This window comes from Giraffa tippelskirchi, chromosome 1 (assembly GCF_054371585.1).
Source record: "Giraffa tippelskirchi isolate mGirTip1 chromosome 1, T2T-mGirTip1v1.2.pri, whole genome shotgun sequence".
Lineage (NCBI taxonomy): Eukaryota > Metazoa > Chordata > Mammalia > Artiodactyla > Giraffidae > Giraffa > Giraffa tippelskirchi.
Window position 1 is genome coordinate 157340076 of NC_137275.1, and position 14157 is coordinate 157354232.

The following is a 14157-nucleotide window of genomic DNA, read 5'->3' on the forward strand; positions in this document are numbered from 1 at the left end:
GTAAGTTTGCTTTTGACAAAGCCATTATTTATCTGTTTCTTTTGTCTTTCATGATCAGAAAATCCTAGTTCTCAAAGACACCAGGGATGCCTAAATGAGAATGCTACAAGTAGTTCTTTGCTTTATTCCATATTACACATAAGACATTTTCACCAGTTGTCATTAGGATTATAGAAAATACTTTAAAATTTCTTTGTATATTTCTTCCATGTCTTACAGTTATAGCTATAGTGTCAGACCATAAAGCTGATACATACTATCCATAAAGCCATTACATATTATACTTTCTCCTTTATGTACCTCTTTTAGTCCTATTTCTAGATATAGGAAATTTAACTTCAAGTTAGATGGCACTCCAAGGTGACTAGCAGAAGTAAAATTAAGTATCTGAAAAACCCAACTTTCGTCAGTCCAATAGCAATTTTAAGATACACCCTAATTTCATAGATGTTAAAATACAGAAAAGTTAATTTCAGATTCTATAAAATACTGTATTCCCTGAATATCTATTTTAACTAGTTCTTAGAACAGGGTCTGACACACAGCAGCAAACAGCAACAAAAACAAAAAATCAAAGCATTAACATTCTGGTGGTATGATTGGCAAAATAATAGGCCCCAAAGATATCTGTCATCAGCCCAGGAACCTATGAATATCTTACCTTACATGGCAAAAGGGACATTTGAAGTTAATAACAGACATTATGAAGTTAATAACCTTTAAATAGAATTATCTAGATAGACCAAAGGTAATCATAGGGGATCCTGAAAAGTAGAAGAGGGAAGAAAGAGCCTAAAAAGGAAGATGTGACTAAAAACGAATAGTCAAAGATACAACTTTGTCACCTTTAAAAATGGAGGAAGTAGGCCATAGGGCAAGGAACTGGGAGATTCCTAGAATCTGAAAAAGGCAAGGAAGTAAATCTCCTTTCAGAGTTTCCAAAATGGAACACAACCCTGCTGATACTTTTAGCCCAGTGTAATTTGTAAGTCTTCCGCCTTACAGAACTGTAAAATAGTAAGTTGTATTATTTAAGCCACTCAGTCAGTTCAGTTGCTCAGTCGTGTCCGACTGTTTGCCACCCCATGAATCACAGCACGCCAGGCCTCCCTGTCCATCACCAACTCCCAGAGTTTACCCAAACCCATGTCCATCGAGTCAGTGATGCCATCCAACTATCTCATCCTCTGTCATCCCCTTCTCCTCCTGCCCCCAATCCTTCCCAGCATTAGGGTCTTTTCCAATGAGTCAGCTCTTCGCATCAGGTGGCCAAAGTATTGGGAGTTTCAGCTTCAACATCAGTCCTTCCAAGGAACACCCAGGACTGATCTCCTTTAGGACGGACTGGTTGGATCTCCTTGCAGTCCAAGGGACTCTCAAGAGTCTTATCCAACACCACAGTTCAAAAGCATCAATTCTGCGGCGCTCAGCTTTCTTCACCGTCCAACTCTCACATCCATACATGACCACTGGAAAAACCATAGCCTTGACTAGACGGACCTTTGTCGGCAAAGTAATGACTCTGCTTTTAAATATGCTATCTAGGTTGGTCATAACCTTCCTTCCAAGGAGTAAGCGTCTTTTAATTTCATGGCTGCAATCACCATCTGCAGTGATTTTGGAGCCCAAAAAAATAAAGTCTGACACTGTTTCCACTGTTTCCCCATCTATTTCCCATGAAGTGATGGGACCAGATGCCATGATCTTCATTTTCTGAATGTTGAGCTTTAAGCCAACTTTTTCACTCTCCTCTTTCACTTTCATCAAGAGGCTCTTTAGTTCTTCCTCACTTTCTGCCATAAGGGTGGTGTCATCTGCATATCTGAGGTTATTGCAATATGTGAACCGTGAACTTCCAGATGTTCAAGCTGGTTTTAGAAAAGGCAGAGGAACCAGAGATCAAATTGTCAACATCTGCTGGATCATCGAAAAAGCAAGAGAGTTCCAGAAAAAACATCTATTTCTGCTTTATTGACTATGCCAAAGCCTTTGACTGTGTGGATCACAATAAACTGTGGAAAATTCTGAATGAGATGGGAATACCAGACCATCTGACCTGTCTCTTGAGAAACCTGTATGCAGGTCAGGAAGCAACAGTTAGAACTGGACATGGAACAACAGACTGGTTCCAAATAGGAAAAGGAGTACGTCAAGGCTGTATATTGTCATCCTGCTTATTTAACTTCTATGAAGAGTACATCATGAGAAATGCTGGGCTGGAAGAAACACAAGCTGTAATCAAGATTGCCAGGAGAAATATCAATAACCTCAGATATGCAGATGACACCACCCTTATGGCAGAAAGTGAAGAAGAACTAAAGAGCCACTAAGTCTGTGGTAATTTGTTACAGCAATAATAGGAAAGTAATACAAGTAGGGCAAGAGAGAATAATAACTGTCAGGTGATAATCAGTATCATAAAGAAATTAAGTTAGACTAAAGGAGAATGCCGGGTGTGTATGCTTTTACATAGCATGATCAAGAAAGTTGTCTTTCAAAGCGATGTTTGAATAAAGAAATAAAACAAAAGACAAAGTCAGTCAAATGAATACAAGTGTGGAGTAGACCAGTAAGAGGAAACCGTCAAGGGCAAAGGTTATGAAATAGGAGCATGTCTGTACGATTAAGCAACACAAGGAGGCCAATATGGTTGGAATACAGTGAACTTTGATTTATAACTTGATATGGACATCAAGTTTATATTCTGTAAAAATGGTACATTCAATAATAAGATCACTAGAGATGTTATGATAAACAAGTATAGATAAAATTTAGTAAATGAAACCCTATAAAAAAGATGCAAAATATGGTAAGTACATTCATAGTTTGAGTGAGGTTAAAAATTTTTTTTTGCTATAGGATTCAAATGCTACTTAGGAAATTCTAATCTAGTATAATTTCATGTAGTATTAAGTATACAAGAGTAAGTGAACAAAATTTTGAAAAATGGATTTAAACCCTAGACTTTTATTTTCTTCAAAGCTCAAATAGAAACAGAAATGACAAGTGAAAAATAGAATGTGTTAACTAGAATTAGACAGTTTAAGCATATTCACTTTTTGGTACTCACATATCAAAAATTAGAAACAATAATGAACTTTAACTCCAAGTTCCCTTCTCAAATCTCCAAGGCAGATTAAAACTCATGTCCTCTATTTGCTTCTTCCTTTGCACCTTATAGTTCTATATAATCATTACAGAAAAAAAAAAAAAAAACTTTGTACAAAGAACACTCAGCCCTAAAGACCTTAACTGAGAAGTTCTAATAAACATTCAAGAAAAGGACACAAAATTCTACCATAAAATAGAAAAATATTACAGAACACTATTTTTATAAAATCAACATAATTTGTAAAGGAGAGATAGATAAGAAAGATAATATACAGATTTCACTCACTAACCCAAATGGAAAAGTCCTACACAAAATACTGTCAAGCCAAATCCAGGAAAGCATACCTACAAAATACCTGTCAAACATTGTAAGTATTGGTAAAATGTTCAACAAAGTTTTTTCTTGGCGATCAGGGTGAAAAAAAAAAAAGATACCTACTCTCACCACCTCCTTCTAACAACATACTAAGTGGCAACTGATGAATGAAGACAAAAGTTAGAGACCAAAGGAAAAAGAACACATAAATGTAATTCATGGAAAAGGGAATGGCAAACCACTCCAGTATTCTTGCCTGGGAAACTCCATGGACAGAGGAGCCTGGTGGGCTACAGTCCATGGGATCGCAGAGAGTTGGACACGACTGAGTGACTAACACAAATGTAATTCACAGATTATGATTACAATCATAAAAACCACAAAACAATCTACATGTCAATTAAAATTAATAACTCAAGTAAAGCTAATGGATTCAAAATCAAAGGTTATTTACAAACCAGTAAGAAAGAAAAATGAAATTTGAAAGGATTTATTTATAACAACAAGTGGTACCTGAGGCAAAATAAGAATAAAAGACACGTAAGATCAGACCTCTGGAGAGAATTCTACCAGGCTGAGTCATGTAACTGTCAACATTCAAATATTTTGAATCTACAAAAACATTTCATACAGTTCAATCTAATAAAAAGGGCTTCCCAGGTGGCACCAGGGGTAAAACGTCCACCTACCAATGCAGAAGACACAGGGACGTGGGTTCAATCCCTGGGTTGGGAAAATCCCCTGGAGAAGGAAATGGCAACCTATTCCATTATTCCTGCCCAGAGACCCTCATGGACAGAGGAGCCTGGGGGTGGCTACAGTCTATGGGATCACAGAGTCAGACACTACTGAGCGCACATGCCTAACCTAATAAACACATGACAAAATCATATTAAAGACCTAAATAAGTGCAAAGAAATCACACTCATACATTAGATTTAATCCTGTACCTATCAAATTCCTAATGGTTTTTATGTAGACGTTACCAAGATGACTAGAATGCTCTGTCATATTAAGAAAGTATGAAACTTATGTAAGGATATACAAAACAAACCAATGATCCAAAATAGAGATCAGATGGATGAATCAAATATAGACACTCAGTGAGGTGATACTGAAGATCAATAAGGGGAAAATGGCCTTTTAAATGAATGATGTCAGGAAAAATGATTATTCACATGTATTGAGGTAAGTCTAATGTTTACCTCACATTTTATCAAAAATCCTACTTCAAATGGATTAAAGAGCTAAAGAAAGGTGGTATTAAGCTTTAATAAGGTAATAATGGAGAATATCTTTATGTTCTATGAGTAGGAGTAAGTTTCTCCCCTCTGCTCCACTCCATGTTTTACTGAGATATAACTGACATACAATTGTCTAAGTCTAAGGTGTACCAGACCACCTGACCTGCCTCCTGAGAAATATGTATGCAGGTCAAGAAGCAACAGTTAGAACTGGACATAGAATGATAGACTGGTTCCAAATAGTGAAAGGAGTATGTCAATGCTGTATATTGTCACCCTGCTTATTTAACTTCTATGCAGAGTACATCATGAGAAATGCTGGGCTGGATGAAGCACAAGCTGGAATCAAGATTGCCGGGAGAAATATCAATCACCTCAGATATGCAGATGACACCACCCTTATGGCAGAAAACGAAAAAGAACTAAAGAGCCTCTTCATGAAAGTGAAAGAGGAGAGTGAAAAAGTTGGCTTAAAGCTCAACATTCAGAAAACTAAGATCATGGCATCTGGTCCCATCACTTCATGGCAAAGAGATGGGGAAACAATGGAAACAGTGACTTTATTTTGGGGGGCTCCAAAATCACTGCAGATGGTGACTGCAGCCATGAAATCAAAAGATGCTTGCTCCTTGGAAGAAAAGTTATGACCAACCTAGACAGCTTATTAAAAAGCAGAGTCATTACTTTGCCAACAAAGGTCTGTCTAGTCAAAGCTATGGTTTTTCCAGTAGTCATGTATAGATGTGAGAGTTGGACTATTAAGAAAGGTAAGCGCTGAAGAACTGATGCTTTTGAACTGTGGTGTTGGAGAAGACTCAAGGGTCCCTTGGACAGCAAGGAGATCCAACCAGTCCATCCTAAAGAAATGAGGCCTGAATATTCATTGGAAGGACTGATGTTGAAGCTGAAACTCCAACCCTTTGGCCACCTGATGCAGAGAACTGATTCATTTGAAAAGACCCTGATGCTGGGAAAGATTGAAGGTGGGAGAAGGGGATGACAGAGGATGAGATGGTTGGATGGCTCATCACCAACTCAAGGGACATGAGTCTGAGTAAACTCCGGGAGTCAGTGGTGGACAGGAAGGCCTGGTGTGCTGCAGTCCATGGGATCACAAAGAGTCAGCCACGACTAAGCAACTGAACTGAACTGAAGGTGTACAACATAATGACTTGATATACAGAAAAATGATTACCACAAAAAGATTAGTTAACATCCATCACCCCACAGTTACAAATTTTTTCCTTGTGATGAAAACTTTTAAGATCTACTCTCTAAGCAGCTTTCAAATATACAGTACATTATTAACTATAGTCACCATGCTGTACATTATATCCCTAGACCTTATATATCATTTAACCGGAAGTTTGTACCTTTTAACCACTCTCACCCATCTCCCACCCTGACCAACCCTCAGAAGGTTTCTTAAATCAAGACACAGATATATAAGCACTAGGGGAAATTTTTGATAAATTCAACCACTTAAAATTAAGACTACTATTCAAACATAGGGATAAAAGATAAGCCACAGAATTGAAGTAGGTATTTTCTCCACATATAACTGAAATGGTCAAGTCACCATAATTAGAAGTCCTAAAAATTCAATGAGAGACTACCTAATTAACTACAACATACACCAATGCTTGAAACAGGATCCTTAATGCTTGAAACAGGATTCTTTTTTTTTTTTAATAAATTTATTTATTTTAGTTGGGGGCTAATTACTTTACAATATTGTAATAGTTTTTGCCATACATTGACATGAATCAGCCATGGGTTTACATGTGTTCCCCTTCCTGGACCCCCCACCCACCTCCCTCCCCATCCCATCCCTCTGGGTCATCCCATTGCCCCGGCCCTGAGCCCTTGTCGCATGCATCGAACATGGAATGGTGTTCTGTTTCACATATGATAATATACATGTTTCAATGCTATTCTCCCAGAACGTCCCACCCTCACCTTCTCCCTCAGAGTCCATAAAATTGTTCTATGCATCTGTGTCTCTTATTCTGTCTCGCATATAGGGTTATCATTACCATCTTTCAAATTCCATATATATGCATTAGTATACTGTAATGTTGTTTTTGAAACAGGATTCTTACAAGAGATATTCAAATAGCCAATAAACACACGGTTCTCAATCTCATTAATAGTCAGGGAAACATAAATTAATGCCACAACAGTGTATTATTAGAAACTCACCTGGGCACCAAAAACTCAAGTCTGATAAAATTAAGTGTGGTTAACAATGCAGAGCAATTTGAACTCACTATGGTCGAAGTGGAATATGATACAACCACTTAAATATTTGGTTCTATCTACTAAAGTTAGAGATGCACAAGTTCTACAATCAAGTGATTCTACTTCTAGACAAGACCCACCCAACAGAAACTAACACACGTAAGCACCAGGACAGAAGTATAATGTCATGGAAGCACTGTTTGTAACAGCACCAAACTCTTTCCAGTGAAGGGGAAAGATTTCTAACAATGAAAAAAAATTCCCATCCACAAGCCAAAGTGACTCCTTTTTTGGCTCCTGTATCCTTAACAAGTCTAGGAAAAACCTAAATGACAGCAAACATAAGCCTTTATAGGACAGTGCATTTTATTTTGGGACAGCCCTCAAATATCACCATTTTCTCATGAGTCAATATTTGCCTATCTATAATTTCCACTCAATCTTATCTCTAGTTCCTAAAGCCAGAGTGCTCCCCTCTTTAACTGTACCTCAGAATTACTCAGGGAAACATTTTAAACAGCAAGCTTTTTTAGCTCAATGTTATGAGTACTGCTGTGTATATATGCTTTTTTTTCACTTCCTACACCTATGTACATTATAAGACTCTCTATATAACTAATTTATATAGATGCTTTCTCCTTTCCTTCATGATTTGTATCCATGTCAGAATTTCAAGCTACTTAGAAATCTGTTAATTGAGTTATTACATCCTTAGCCTGACAACAGAATCACACTTTTGCACAAAGTTCTGAAATGGTTTTCTAAAATAAAAGCTCACAATCTTCTTATCTTAGGAGTCAGCAAACTTTTTCCATGAAGGGTCAGAGAGTAAGTAGTTTAAAATTCTGTAATTTTCATTTTTGCAGCCACTCAACAATGCTGTTGAGCACACAGACAAAAAAGCCAGTCTTAGCTAAAACATAAATGGGCACTACTGTGTTCCAATAAAAATTTCTTTTCATAAAACAGGTAGCCAATGGGCCATAGCTTACCAACCTCTGCATTATGCTACTCATAAGCAGATGCTTAATCTTAGATTTGTCACCTCAATGTTAAACTAGATATGTATGTATCCCTTATATATATGTACAACATATAGTCAGTTAACCAGAACTTAACAAGCATGTTAGTTTGGCTGCTTCTCTTAAGTAAAAGAAAACTGTCAGGGTCATTCTAGTATCCTCAATGCTCAACACAACAAATGTACTTTTAAGAATTCATTCTAAAGAAAAATGCACAAAAACGCATACTCAAGGTTTTTACTTAAGCATCGTGATAAAGAATTGGAAATACTTCAGCAGACTTTTTTTAAAAAGTAAATTAGTGACTATTTATCCAATACATTTTATTCAGAAGAACTGAACACAATTGACAACATTTTTCCAAGTGTAAAAAGGTAGCTTTGAAACAATGTATAGTACTTGTATCACTTGAAGGAAACATCTAAAAGTATTTAAAGAATTAACAATGGAAGTATCTGAGTGATATGAAATCTTGGGTAACATTTTAGTTTTGAATTCTTTTCAAAGGTGGTTTTAAGTTCCTAAGTTAAAGAAAATTACTATAAAGGAAAGTTTTTGTTAGTCTTGCAAGTCCAGCAGACAGCTGGCTAGGTAGACATTCGTTTCTATTGTATCAACAGATCTTCACAGCAAACATAGCTACTGAAACACTTCTATATATTATTGGTTTAGCCTAGCAGAATCCTGTACAGTAGGCAAAAATTTCTCTAATAACACGTTCAATTATTTCCAAGGTGCTTTCAAATAATACCTCCAACCTTAAAGTAGCAATGGAGATTTAAGAGTTATTCTTAATAAAAAATTCAAGAAATTTATCAAAAAGTTTTCCTCTAGTATGGAAATTTCCATCTTTCATGGATTCCATCTTTTTTTAAAATAAAGAACATGTGCTTAACACTTAAAAATTACATTCCTTAATTCAGTAATTAAATGGCATCAGTGAAGAGAATCTTACCCCAAGAAAACAGTCACACGAAGTTCTTTTTTGGTCCTTGAGATTGTCTTCAATGTAGTGATTTCTGCATCAAACCAAAATCCTCTATTACTAGGACTTTCTACATTGTAATTAACCATTACCACATCACCAACATTTAGTTCATTCCATCTCAAAGTGGTTCTAGCACGTGGTCGAAGATCCTTGCCATTTATTTCTACAGTACCACTTTCAGGATATCTGAGGAGAAAGAATCACAGAACACTGCTTATGATTATGATTATCAGCATGAAAAACTAAAATTATATGCAGTATGTATAAAAGCCTAATCACTTTATTCTTAATGACACTTAAGTAAATGATATTTATTTCTGATTTTAAATGCCAGAATAAACAAGTCTTGTTAAAATGTTAATAAGTCATTCTTAACTAGCTTGGGGAGGGAGGTGGTGGGGAATGATGAGTAGGGGTAGGTAAAAATACCAAGTTCTTCTTTTCTACACTTTCTTAACCCACATTTAAAAATTACTTTAGTAAGACTAGATGCTGACCTCTTCCTGAACTTGGAACTAGTTTATCCAGCTCTGCCATTTGCCTTATGCATAATAAGAACATGTGATCATGCTAAGTTGCTTCAGTCATGTCTGACTCTGTGTGACCCTCTAGACTGGAGCCCATAAGGCTCCTCTGTCCATGGGATTCTCCACACAAGAATACTGGAGAGACATGCCCTCCTCAAGGGATCTGCCTGACCCAGGGATCAAACCCACATCTCTAAAGTCTCCTGAACTGGCAGGCAGGCTCTTTACCACTAGCGCCACCTGGGAAGCCCATGCGAAAGAATTCCAGTAGAATCTTGATCTTACTTGAATTTCTAAAGGTTTAACAAACCTATACCTGACTTGAACTTAAAAGACGGTTCCTCAATTTGGGGCCTAACATCTGGTATCCACAGGCAAAAACAGCAATGTAAGAGTCCACAGTGGTTTCTATAACATTAATAAGATCTGTTGTCTTTATGTATTGCTTGCTAGTAGAGGGATAAGGAAACAAGTCATTTCTGGTTCCTGCTCTTGGAAAACTCAATCTCCTGCGGTAGGTCAAACTACTATAGCGGTGGTTCTCATACCAGTGGTTCCATCTGCGAACATGCTATAAATGCAAACTCCTAACTCCACTTCTGATCTGACTCAAACTCTGGGAGTGAGGCCCAGTGGTCTATTTTCACAAATCCTCTCAGCAATTCCTAAGCATACTCAAGTTTGATAAGCTACTGTGTTATACAGAAAAACAAGAATAGTTAAATATCACAGCGTTTTGTGACGGCATTAACAAGGTAGTAACTAAGGGAAGAGACCATTAACCATTAACCAATTGAGTGGCCTACTCAAAATGTAAGTGAGCCTGAAATTGAAAGCAGCTCTAGCAGCTAGTCTCAGTTCTTCCAAATCAAACAAGTACTGTGCAGGCCTAGGACTCTCACAGTATGTCTAACTTATTTATAATAAATGGATATTAATCCTGGTGGGATTTTAGTTAATCACTCAGTTTAATCAAACTTCTTCAAATTTTAGTTAAGCAGAGAAGAAAAAAGAAAAAAAAATCTCAGATTAGCAAGGGGCCTTAAAAAGGATCTGGTCCGTTTACCCTCAGTGCTACAATTCCCTTTTACCACAAGTCTCCAAGAAACCTCTGCTTGGACAGTAAGTGAGAAGAGGGCAGCTCTAACTCTAAGAAAAGTCACTTTGTTTTCACATAGCTCTGACATAGGAAAGAGAATATACTTGATACTGGTTCAAAGATAAACACAATGAGTTCCACAGCTTAACTGCCAAGAAGAAATCTACACAGTCTCTACTAAAGACCTAATCCTTGACAGTGTAAGTTGGTCACCCTGCCACCCTTTAAGTATAGAACATTATAAATGAATTTCCTTCAACATACATAAGGTTTTAAACCCTTTATAATCCTGTCTCTTCATTCAAAATATGTTCTGTTTTCAACCTGCCTGGGTTTAAATTCCATTTTAGCTTCCTACTACTGTGTATCCTTGGGAAAGTTACCAAACTTCGCTGTTTTAGTTTTACCTGTGTTTAGTTTACACATGACTATCTCTCATGTATAAAACATACCTAATGGTTAACTAACTAGCCCATATGGTTGTTTTGAAAACTAAAATGGTGAAGACTTTTAACTAGCTATTTTAGGGCTTTTCTAATTCTAAAGTAGTGAATGTGTTTCCTGACTCAATATTCTTAAGGCCATAAATGATAGAATAGAAAACTATTCTTTTATATGAGATCCTTTTCAGCTGTAACATGATTTTTACATCCTGACATTATCATATACTCCTGTATGATTAATATAGGAAAAAAAGGGTATTTCACTGGCAAGAACTCTCCATTTGCCTATTATTGCCAAAATTAGATACCAAGAATGGAAATATTTTAAACAAAAGTTTTAAAATCATATATAAAGTCATGTTTATTGGAGATGAGTCAAAATAAACCATTCCCTACATCAAAGGAATTTAAGCTATGTCTGCCCTGAAACTAAGTTTGTATGTCTTCAGAACAGAATTACATTGTAGAGAATATGAATACACAGTCTTTATGTATAGTGTGTAAAAGTCATGAAAATGAAGTATACTTTTTCTAATGTTACCCAGAGATGTTAAGTCAGTTGCTAAGTAAGAAGACAGAGAAAGGACCCATAAAACTATTTTTACCAAAGTCAAGAACATGCTGAGGCTCAATTATCATTATTATTCTTTTCCTCAGCATTTTCATTTACACATATCTTAACATCACACAGGGATGACTCAAATGCTCTATTCTAACCCAAATTTCTCTTTAGATTAATATATCCAACTACATCTCTAACATGTATTTCAAGAGCACCTCAAATTCAAGAAATTCCCCCATCCTCTAATCTGCTGATGCTCAATATTCTTTACAGTAAACTTTTCACACTCCCAGGAAATGAAGTTATCCCCAGTTTCTCCATCATTACTAAGTCCTCCTTACGCATACTGTCAACACTTCTTTAATGTAACTCTATATCCTCAGTAAAGGCCTGCATTTCTCTGAGGCTGTCAAGGCCAATTCATCTCCCTGGTTAGACTCCTTAGACTCCAATACACTTTTGCCAAAAACTCTAAACCACAGATCTACTTAAAACATTTTGTGAAGCCTGATAACAATGTGTTCATAGGCTGTAGGAAAACAGGCATTCTCAAACACTGCTGATGGGAATACAAACTGGTACAGTCTCCTTGAAGAGGGGAATTTGGCAATACTCAGCAAAACTGCCTATGTATTTACCTTTCGATCCAGGAACTCTACTCTAGGAATCTGTCCCAAACATTAAGAAACAAAACACCCCATGAAAAGACACATACACAAGGCTATTTATAGCTGCACTATCTGCAACAGCAGGACTAGAAATAACCAAATGTCCACAATAGGAAACTACTTACTACATGATACAATTATATAATAGAAAGGAATATGATAATTGCTGGAGTGATACATATACATGGAGAGATATATTAACTCAAAAAACCCAAGATGCAAACAATATTTATCTTCTACCTATTATGTGTTGAAATAAATATATTTGTACATGGGCTTCCCATGTGGTGCTAGTGGTAAAGAAGCTGCCTGCCAATGCAGGAGAAACAGGAGACTCAAGCTGAATCCCTGGGTCAGGAAAATCCCATGGAGGAGGGCATGACAACCCATTCCAGTATTTGTGCCTAAAGAACAGCTTCCCAGGTGGCTCTGTGGTAAAGAATCCACCTGCCAATGCAGGAGACATGAGTTTGATCCCAGGGTTGGGAAGATCCCCTGGAGGAGGAAATGGCAACCCATTCTAGTATTCTTGCCTGGAAAATTTCATGGACAGAGGAGGCTGGTGGGCTACAGTCCATGGGGTTGCAAAAGATTTGGCCACGACTGACTTATATATGTACATATATAAGTGTGTATATATGTGTGAGTATACATGTAATCACACACACATACTTATATTTTGAGATAAAAGGATAAACCAAAACTCATTTATTTACCACAAAAAGAGATAAGAAATAGGGTAGAAGGAACCAAGATGGACACTTTTTCTTAGGTACTTATTTTGACGTTTTTCCTTTAGAACCGTGTAATGTTTCATATGATCATAAATTTACAAAATGTGATAAACTGCTAAAAGTCAAAAGCAAAATGAAAAAAGTGGCTTAAATACAAACTCTTAAGTGACTTAAAAATACACTAAATTAACTCTATATTCCTAGTGGAGTTATACTTATCTACTAAGGACAAAGTAAAAAATACACCAACTTTTCACTAATATTGTTTGCAATAGTAGCACTGTTAGTCTGAAACCATTATATGAGTAGAATAAAGCAAGGTAATGCTGACATTATCAGAAACTGATTCTCGGGTAAGAGAAAAAATAAAAGATTAAATGATGGCCCTTCAACTCTAAAATTAATTGGAAGTATCAATACAAACATTTCCTAGCTGTTTCCAATGTGAAGACCTAGAAACATGATCAAAACAAGTATCAATGAACAGCCGACTATACACTCTGAAGAACCAAAGCTCCTTAAAGAAATGGCTGAATCCAGTCCTGGGCAGGAAACAGGAGAGCTTGGGACATCCTGTTGTACCTGAATGTAAAGAAATCCTCATTAAATCAGGTTCAACTTTAAGGAGCTTCCACAGGCCAGAGATGAGACAACTTGGGCACCACAAAGAGCTGAGTTAGATTAAAGCAAGTATTAAAATCCATTAGTTCACATGATACTTAGTAAAAATCTCACTGACCTTGGAGGATCCTTTGGAGGATGCTAGGGAATTTACTCACTCTGAACACTGAAAAAGTTCAACAATTGATAGTTTATTCTATCTTTCACATATGAATCAACTGTTAAGGAAAGTTCTTCATGAAAGAGCTATAGCTAACAAATGAAGGGAAGAGAATGAAATATTACCATTTTTACTACATTTCATTACATAGTAACTATAGGTAAAGGCTGTGTGGGTGCTCAGTCATGTCAAACTCAGTCACTCAGTCTTGTCAAACTCTTTTTGAACCCATGGACTACAGCCCCCCAGGTTCCTGTGTCCATGGAATTTTCCAGGCAAGAATACTGGAGTAGGTTGCCATTTCCTACTCCCAGGGGATCTTTCCTGGCCCAGCCATCAAACCCGCATCATCTGCATTGGCAGGCAGATTCTCTTCCACTGCACCACCTGGGAAGGTAAAGGTTAACGGCTACTAAAACCA

At 36.8% G+C, this 14157-nt stretch overlaps 1 protein-coding gene across 2 annotated transcripts in view; it reads right to left on the minus strand.

Annotated features, from left to right (window-relative positions):
• The window catches only part of UHRF2 (ubiquitin like with PHD and ring finger domains 2), a 71810-nt gene that overhangs the window by 27161 nt on the left and 30492 nt on the right, over positions 1–14157 (minus strand). For both annotated transcript variants that reach the window (XR_014056803.1, XM_081500614.1), the window contains exon 4: positions 8890–9108. Coding sequence is in view for 1 of the 2 variants with exons in the window: in XM_081500614.1 (XP_081356740.1) it covers positions 8890–9108 (219 nt within the window). In the remaining variant the exon portion in view is untranslated. The remainder of the gene's footprint in view (positions 1–8889; positions 9109–14157) is intronic.